At 45.9% G+C, this 9,273-nt stretch overlaps 1 protein-coding gene across 1 annotated transcript in view; it reads left to right on the forward strand.

Moving 5' to 3' along the window:
- Window positions 1-9,273, forward strand: part of Cdh13 (cadherin 13) — a 1,069,859-nt gene that overhangs the window by 1,030,981 nt on the left and 29,605 nt on the right. The window contains exon 11 of the mRNA XM_004646558.2: window positions 762-904. Within this exon, the coding sequence (XP_004646615.1) occupies window positions 762-904 (143 nt within the window). The remainder of the gene's footprint in view (window positions 1-761; window positions 905-9,273) is intronic.

Raw genomic sequence — 9,273 nt, forward strand, 5'->3', positions numbered from 1 at the left:
TCAACCCAATTAAAAACACACCGAGACATATAATAGTCAAGATCCCAGAAATCCAGCACAAGAATAATATACTGAAAACTGCTAGAGAAAAGAAGCAGATCACATTCAAAGGAAAACCCATCAGAATTACGGCTGACTTCTCTTCACAAACCATGAAGGCAAGAAGAGCATGGAGTAGAGTACTTCAAGTTCTAGGACCGAAAGTCCTGGCTGCGAACAGACTCATGCCGTTGCCCTTGTCACAGTGACATCCTAGTATCTGTTCTGTTCTAGGGACTAACTCATGTTCACCCCTCATCCTCTGATAGCACTTCTACCGCATTCCTCCTGTCTCAGTTCACATGTCCACACCTGTGCTGTGCCCGGGGCTGCCCTCAGTCAGAGGTAATGGCATGCCCAAGTGTTCTCCCAGCCTGCAGCTTCACGCCAGCCCTTCCCCCACCTTCTCTGCACGTGGCGTGCATTCCAGGCGGAAGAGAAACCAGGCTGGACCTGCCATGCAGGCTGAGATTCAGTCTCACCCTCCCTGTAGGCTTGTCCTGAACACAAGGGGGCGCACGTGCAAAGCCTTCAACCCGGAGCAGCCTCGGGGATGGCCAGCTTGCGCTCTCCAGCTGAGAACTGTGACTGTGGGAACATTACGATTGTGCCAAGCATGGCCTGGCACCTAGCACAGGCAACCGTGCCCGGGCTCAGTAAATATTGCTTGTCTCTAATTTAAATGCAATCTGACATTGTTTGGGTTTTTTTCCTTTTTTCAGGTATTCTGTTTACAAGGACCCAGCAGGCTGGCTGAATATTAACCCCATCAATGGGACAGTTGACACCACGGCTGTGCTAGACCGGGAGTCCCCCTTCGTCCACAATAGCGTGTACACAGCCCTCTTCCTGGCGATCGACAGTGGTGAGTACTATCAAAAAGACGATTGGAGGGTTCGCCTTTCAGTTACAAATATATTTTTATATTTCTACACATTTTCTGATTCACCTTGGGGTGCTACTGGGCAGAGTAGAAGCAAGTGGTCTGGGGAAGCAAGTATGGAAACATGCATCCTGAGTTCGTGGCATCCCAGTCTGGGAATTCGTCTTGTCTGTGGAAAGATGAATGCGTGCAGCTAGGGGTGAGAGCCGCGAGCTCCTGTTCTCCAGCTGCGCAGGCCCCGAGCTGGGAAGCCAGGCTGGCGTCCCTAGGAGAGCGGTGCTCTTGTCTGAGCAGAGGGCTCTGTGATGTGCTACAAGGTGAAGGAAGTCCCGCAGGACTGCACCGCCTCTGACCGTGGAATTGCTCCTGCGGCTCTGATCTTACTAAGAAATGCCCCCATGGAAAGACACGGAAGCCGCATCCTTACAGCAAAACACCTGATGCTCATTCAAAAACTAATACTACAACAAACAGCCAGCTGCTGGCCCCTTTTTAGATGCTGGGAGACGAAACAAAACTGACTGTACCTGCCCTCCCATGGCCGGCAGGCTGCTGCAGCAAGCAAGCAGAGTTCCGAGCGCTGCGAGCAAGCTGTGCCTGGAGGCACGCCGAAGTGGGGGAGCCCTCGCAGGAGACTTTTAGCAGCTTTTCGTATCTGGGGGCTTGGAACAATTACAGGGGTGGGCCTAAGAGAGGATCTGGGTCTAGAAACATCCTGCACAGTGTGAATGCAGAGCTCATGGGACTTGCCATTAACTGAGCTGAGTGCTCAGACGGGGGCTTCGGACCTGCTAAACTGAGATGTCTGCTAGGTGAGATGTGCAAGAAGTGTCAAACTCCCTGTCGGTCCTCGAGCTAGGTGTTTATAGCCACAGACTCCGCCGTTCTGAGTCCTTGGGTCTCAAGACGAATACTCATGGTATTCATCATCATACTCAGCCGTGAGGTGTGAACTAAGGTCTCTGCGAGCCAGTCTCCCTGTGCCCCGTAGCCACCTCTCTGGGTGGTGTTTGTGTTCAATTAGTCAAGTAAACAGAAAAGCACAGTGGAGCGTCCAATTATCAAGTAAACAGAAAAGCACAGTGGAGCGTCCTTACACCCGTTCTGATGGGGCCAACCCCAGAGGAACCTGTCCACCCTGAAAAGTGGTGTCAGGAGAGAGATTTCAGGGGAAGGGGATATCGAAGCTGAAGAGCGGATACACTGATGAGATGCAGGATATTCTAACCCTGGAAAGGACACATGGGAAGCCAGCGAGGTGGCCGGCCTTCCTGGAAGCGAGTGAGGCAGGCAGCAAGATGGACGGCACAGAAGGCCGTGAGTGTGCAAAGAGGAGTGTGCAGAGCCGGGAAGGCAGTGGGCTGAGGTGCATCGGCGTGCTGCGGTAGAGACTCAGCACTTGTCCCAGTGCCTGGCCCTCCCAGCTGTGGAACAGGTGAGAGAAGCAGGGACCTCCACAAAGGCGGCGGGTCTACTTTGGCTACAGCATCTGCGGCTGGAAGCGTGATGAAGACCACAGCAGGTGTCTGAGGGACAGCCCGCAGCTCCTAGGCCGGCAGAAAGGAGAAGGTAGATGGAACCAGAAATGAAGGAACAGGTTTTGTGAAGAACCCACGCCGGACTTGACTTAGAGAAAGGTGGCTTTACGCTGTCTAGTGTGAAAGGCAGGGAAGATTATTCCTTGGACAGGAACCAGAGCTCATGTCAGGGCATGACGCCTATCTTGATTTGGGGGTAGAAGTTGAGGTGCTGTTCCTGGAGAAGCTGGCAGCCATTGAAACACAGAAGCTTCCAGAAGGAACAGGTCTGCACACGATGACTAAGGCCACCAACAGCGACAGTTAGCCAAGAGTGCTGAATAAACAAGGAGTGTCACAGTCTGCAGCTTGGGAAACCGACACACAGTTCCACGGACTCTCCCATCGCGAGGACGTTGCTTTCCAGGACCGGGGATGGGGCTCAGTGGCAGAGCTCGGGTCTGTCATGGACAAGGCCCTGGGTTTGATCCCAGCACCACAAAAAAAGAAAGAAAAATATTTCTTTGCGCACACTGTTTCCTATCTTTGGTTTCTTACATCCTTGGCATCCTTTAGAATTTCTATCTGGGAGCAGCAAATGGGTTTAAAGTCCCACCGTGACAGTTGCTAGCTATCTAATTTGTCTTACAACGTAGTCAGGACCTGCGGACGTATTAGAGTCCCGCATTTCGGTGCAGGAAAGTGGGTCTCGTGTTTCTCAGTGTGCCCCTGCGTGAGCCGTCTGGCAGGGTGACTGCAAAAGCTGCTTATTCTCTATGAGGCTCTGGCCGTACTTCTGCAGTGAGAAGGATAATTCCCACTTGTCACATTGTTGAGAGAAACGCGAAGGTGGCATGCCATGCCCTCCAGACCCCCAGCAAAAGCCACGGTAGCAGCTCACAAAATGCTAATCCCACCCCAGTGGGGGTTCCAGAAAGGAGAGAGCGAGGCTGGCAGTAATCCCCCACAGCCCAAGAGGGACAGCCTCTCTCAATACTCAGGTCGGAGAAAGAAACTCAGAAGCTGGTGTTACAGATATTTCCAAAATGCTAAAATGTTCCTGAAGATGTAAGGAGTAAACAGGTTGTCATTAATTAATATACAGAGCCATTGTCAGAAATAATAATCTTGAACAAGGCCCAAAAGACTTTGAACAAAAAGATCATAAACTTCAAAGATCACATAAATCAGAGTAACTCTTGTGTAAAGCTCCTTTTTGTCACTCACTGAAACTGTACCTCCTTGTATTATGTTTAAGCAGGGAAAACCAGCATTTATCTGTTAGATCACAGTTAACAGCACTCACTGGTGTTTCATCTTTACCCAAAGTGAGCATTTGTTTTTATTAATTTTACGGCAATTCAATTTGTTTGATGGATTGGAAGAATAAGGACTTCTGTCATGTAGCATGAGAAACACTAAATCTCCTAGCTTGATTTTCTCCAAACAAGGGTTCACTCGGGCATTTGTATGTCAAGGGGCTTCGTGGTAGGATGTGGTAAAGTGACATCCTTATTATAAAACTGGGAAAGTCCAGCTAACTTAGAAAAATCGGAAAATACAAAAGAAAATCATAATTCTCATAAAGACATCAGACAACCATGAAAGAAGACGCCTAAATGAGCTAATGCCAAAGAGAAGAGAAGAACCATTCCAAAGGCACCACACAGCCGGCCAGTTTTCCTCTGGGGCCATCTTCTGGTTCTTAGTGAGTCAGATTTTCCCAGAGACCTGCAGAAGGAGGGAAAGAAATCAGAAATGCTTGCAGGAGTCAGCAGGCTGGGGAGACCAAGTGGGAGGTTGTGGGGCTTTAAAGCCAGGGCTGTTGCCTCTGCCTGCCGCGGACAGACACTTTTCCGAAGGCAAAGGGCTGTCTCCCGGAGCTCCCAGGAAGCAGAACAAGCCGAGGAACTGAGCCCTCTGCACACACACAGGTCTCCTCCGTCTAGACCCCTGCCAGATTCCCGAGATGGAGGGAGGAGGGTGCGGCTGCAGCTCCGGGCCCGAGCTGAGTCTCTGCAGCCTTTCAGGGCTGAGCCGCTCAAGGTCTCAGACTCCTCCAGGACCACGCCGAGCAGCATGGGTGGCCAGAGGCAGAGCAGGCCGTATTAGGCATGTGACCCAGGGACCGGTCCTAGCCTCAGACTGAATGGCACAGTGAGCCCTCCACCTACGCGGCTGGCTTGGAGAAGGCAAAGCTTTGGCAGAGCACATCCTCTGGAACTGCCAGCGTTCATTTGTGCTTTGCTCCAAATTTACAAATTAATAAATTTCTGCAACTGTAGAAAAACAACTATAACTGACCATCAACAGGAAAATCAGACATATAAGGGTCCAGATGTTTGAGTGAGCACACAAGGACTTTAAAGGATCGACAGGTGGGCAGGGGGATAGTGCGGCAGTCTGAGGGCCTGCCTGGCAAGCACAAGGACCTGGGTTTGACACTGTGTGCGTACCAGCCCCGGAACCCCAGGTGCACTGTGCCAGCCACTGAAACCAAGCATGGTGGTGCACGCCTGTAATCTCAGCACTGGGGAGGCTGAGGCAGGATGATCACTATGAGTCTAAGCTGTGTAGTGAGCCCCTGTATCAAATAGATAAAATAATTAATAAAGTTTTTTAATTTTATTTATTTTTTTCTGTATTTTTTAGGGAAGGGTCTATAGAGTGTTCAGGGTCTCACTATGTAGATCAGACTCATAGTGACCCTCCTGCTTATAGCCTCCCAAGTGCTGGGATGACAGGTGTGTGCCACCACGCCCAGTCTCAATCGCTGTCTCAGAGTGTCCTGGGGGCAGGGCGGCACAGCAGGCCCAGGGATCAAAACTCCAGCCTCTGAGCCTACTTGCAGGTGCTTTAATCTGCTGAGCTATTTGGTCGACCCAGTTGTTTTTTTTTAATTTTAAATAAAAATAAAAATAAAAATAAGACACAGGGAATAACACTACAGATCTGGAATCTATAAAAGTGAATCAAATAGGTATTCTTAAAATGCATGTCATCTGATATGGAGAATTCAACAAATAGAGCTACCTGTGTGTGTGTGTGTGTGTGTGTGTGTGCGTGCGCACACGTGCCTGGTGTCAAACTCATGGCCTCACACTTGCCAGGCAGGTGCTGAGTCACTGAGCCACATACTCAGCCCTAAAGCTAACATTTGAACATATGACTCGTGACTGGGAATACAAATCTACAGAAAACACTCAAAGTGAGGCACAGACAGAAAAACAACAAAAGAGGCCAATAGGGCATGTGTGAGATTAAATCACAGACAGATTAAGGGCATGAAAATAGAATGGAACAAAAACTTTTGAAGATATAAATCTAGCAATGTTCTAGCCCTGAGAGTGAGACATCCACCAATTAACTTAAGAAGTCCCATAAACCACAGATAGGACAAACAGAGAAACACATTCAGGACGTCATCACCAATCTGATGACGGCCAAAATCCAAGAAGACGGCAGGGAGCAGTTGAGGCCAGGGCAGGCGCTGACAGCAGCAGGTCTGGCTCCACGGCCGGTTGCCTGCTTACCAACCAACCACAGCTCCTGGTTCTGACCCAGCAGCACCAAAATCAACAAGCAAGCAGACCTTTGCCTACGAAGGAGCGCTGCATGACTGATGATTGACTTCTCCACGGAGATAACGGGGCCAGCAGGGCAGCAACAGCCTCTGAGTGCGTCACAACTTCCTGCTGTGTCAGTCATGTCACCGTGAAGCAACTGACAGAATTAACTTCTAAAGAGAATGCACTTAGTTTAGCTCACAGTTTTGCTAGCTTCTACCAAGGCCAGCTGAGCTGGGCTTATGGCAAGCCAGGATGTCAGATCTGGGTCACATGGCCGGGCCAAGACACTCACATCACGACCCAGAGAGCTAGGAGAGGAGAAGGAAGGACCAGACATCCAGGGTCCCCCTCGAGGGCACACCCCAGTGACCTGTGGTCCTCCCACCAGGCCTCGCCCCTAACGGTCACATCATCTCCCCCATAATTGCCACCCTTTGACACATAGACCCTGGAGGACCTTCCAGATCCAAAGTGCAGCATCTCCCATCCTAGACTTCTATGAGCTTCAACTTTTCCTTCAACATGAAGGTAAAGTGAAGACTCTTGTGGGCAAACAGAAGCCAAGGAGGACATGCATTGTAAGCGATTAGTTCAGGAAAAGAGAAGGTGAGCCCAGAGAGCTGCGGAAGCACCAGGAGAAACAGGCGAAATAGGAGTAAGCCAGTGACTGTGACAGCATGGGGAGTCCTACATACTTACAGAACTAAAACACGTGATGACACTAACACAAAAGGTGAGGGCAGGGAAGGACAGGTAAAGCAAGTCTACAGCATGGAAAACGTAACTACGTCGGTACCTTGTGTCAGGCTGTAATAAGTCAAGCATGTTCATTGTCGCCTAGAGCAGCCAGGGTAAATAGAAAACGTAGGCAAAACTAACAAATTAATGAAGGAAAAGGTAGTTAATAAAGAAAGGACAGACAAAGAACATTTTTAATGAGCCACATAGTAATACAATCAGCACAAACCTAATTGTACCATAATTCAATGCAAATGGATTAAATACTTCAAGGAAGATGATCAGACTTTTAAAAATCAATGAACTACATGCTACTTACTTATAATAAATACTTGAAGTAAAAGAACAAAGAATGAAAGCAGAAGACAAAAATGGACTTTCATAATACTATATACCTGAAACAAACACCATGAAAGCATATCTTAACAAAAAAAAAAAAAAAACATAAAGGTAAAAGGCCCCTTTCACGATAGACGAGTAATCTAAGGGGAAATATCATAATCCACAATCCTAAATCCGCACAGATTCAAAATATATAGAGAACAAAGAAAGCAAAAAAAGGGGAGACATCCACTACCATGTGAGATCCTTTAGCACGTCTCTTGCATTAGCTGAGAGATGAAATAAGTAAAGATACAGAACATTTGAACAGAATGATGCATAAACTCAAGTCAACTAACATATAGAACCCTGAATACATTCTTTACAAATTCCCAGTAATTCACCAATTCCATATGCAGACATAAAACTCCCACACCTATCACTCGGAGTATGTCTTACCATTACAGTGAAATTAAGATAGAGCATCTCAACAGCCTGAAAATAGAACAATACTCTTGTAATAATTCCTCATCAAAGTAATATTAAATAGAAAATATTATGAAAAAAAATGTGAAATACCAAAGCTTGGATGTGGCAGCACACTAGCAATGCTCGGGTAGAAAACTCAGAAAAAGCTGGTCACAGCTGGACGCGTCAGCGCACGCCTGGAAGCCGGGCACTCTGGGAAGCTGAGACGGCATCTCAGGCTTGGGCTCACCCTGGACAGCCCAGTGATTTATCGAGATGTCTCAAAAAAAATAATAATAATTAAAAGGGCTGAGGGGTAAAACTCAGTGTGAAGGCCCTGGGTTCAATCTCCAATACTAGAAAAATATGCAATAAAATTGATCAACTCATAAAGATAAAAAAAGAAAAGAAATACTAGAAATACCAGAAATTAAAAAGGGAGATGACTGTAGATATCAAAAGGTAAGAGTATTGTGAATAATTTTATGATATAAATTTGACAGGTCAGATAATGGATAAGTTTCTCAAAAATTTAAGTATATCAAAAGTGACCTAGGGCTGGTGAGATGGCTCAGTGGTCTAACGCACCTACTTAGAACAAGCTTAGCAAAGCACAGGGACCGCGGTTCAATCCCCCAGCACCACATGCCAGCCAGCCCCGCCCCCTGGTGGGCTGAGCTGGCCACACACACACACACACACACACACACAAATAAATAAATAAAATTTAAAAAAAAAAGTGACCTAAAAAGAAACATCCTAATCTTAAATTGCCCAACATTTATGAAAAGCAAAATCTCTAGTTTTCCACAAAGGAAACTAAAGGTCCAGATGGCTCACTACATGTTTCCAAACATTTAAAAAAGAAAAGAACCAAACTTATACAAACTCCTCCAGAAATAAAATTGAAGAAACACTTAGCAACCACTTTATAAAATGAGTTTTTTCACAAAACCTAGAGTCTTACAAGAAGGCTCGTAAGGATACATTTTAAAATATAAATGAACAGAATATGATGAACCCCAAAAAATTCCACAGACCTCTTAACAAAATGTAAATAAATCCAGCAAACTAATGTGACCATCTTAATAGCTGCATATGAAAAAATTTAATTCATGATTTAAATTAAAAAAAACAAAACCTGTAGCAAGCTAGAAAGCTTCCCTAACCTGATAGGACCTTAGAAAGGGAGGTGTGGCGTCAACAACCATCTTGCTTGACAGTGAGATGCTAACAACTTTCCTGGGATGAGGCCAAACCAGATCAAGAAAGAAAAAGGAGGCTTTAAAAGAAGTAAAGCTCTTTTATTTGCAAATAATATTCTTGCAGGCCATTTAATCCAAAGGAATATTCAGAAAAATGTAGTAAATAAAGTAAAAGTTATCAGGTACAAGATTAACATACAAAATTAGTTGTACTCTATAACCTGGAAACAAACATTTGGAAAAAGAAAATTTTAAAAGATACCACTGACAAGGCACAAAAAGAAAACCTCAAATAGCAAGGTATAAGGTTTTTTCTTTCTCACACTTCTTTTTTTTATATATGTAATTTCATTGAGAAACAAATAGCAATGAGACAGTTCCAAATCCAATTAGTAGGACAGTTTCAATAATTAATACATTGCATATTGTTGTCTTAGTGGTTATTCATTGTACAAGATGCAGACATGATATCCTGTTTACAAACACTATTAGAACAAATATTTCTATTCATTGAATTAAGAGAATGTAGCTGT

The sequence above is a fragment of the Octodon degus genome, unplaced genomic scaffold (genome assembly GCF_000260255.1).
Source record: "Octodon degus isolate 3935 unplaced genomic scaffold, OctDeg1.0 scaffold00271, whole genome shotgun sequence".
NCBI lineage: Eukaryota > Metazoa > Chordata > Mammalia > Rodentia > Octodontidae > Octodon > Octodon degus.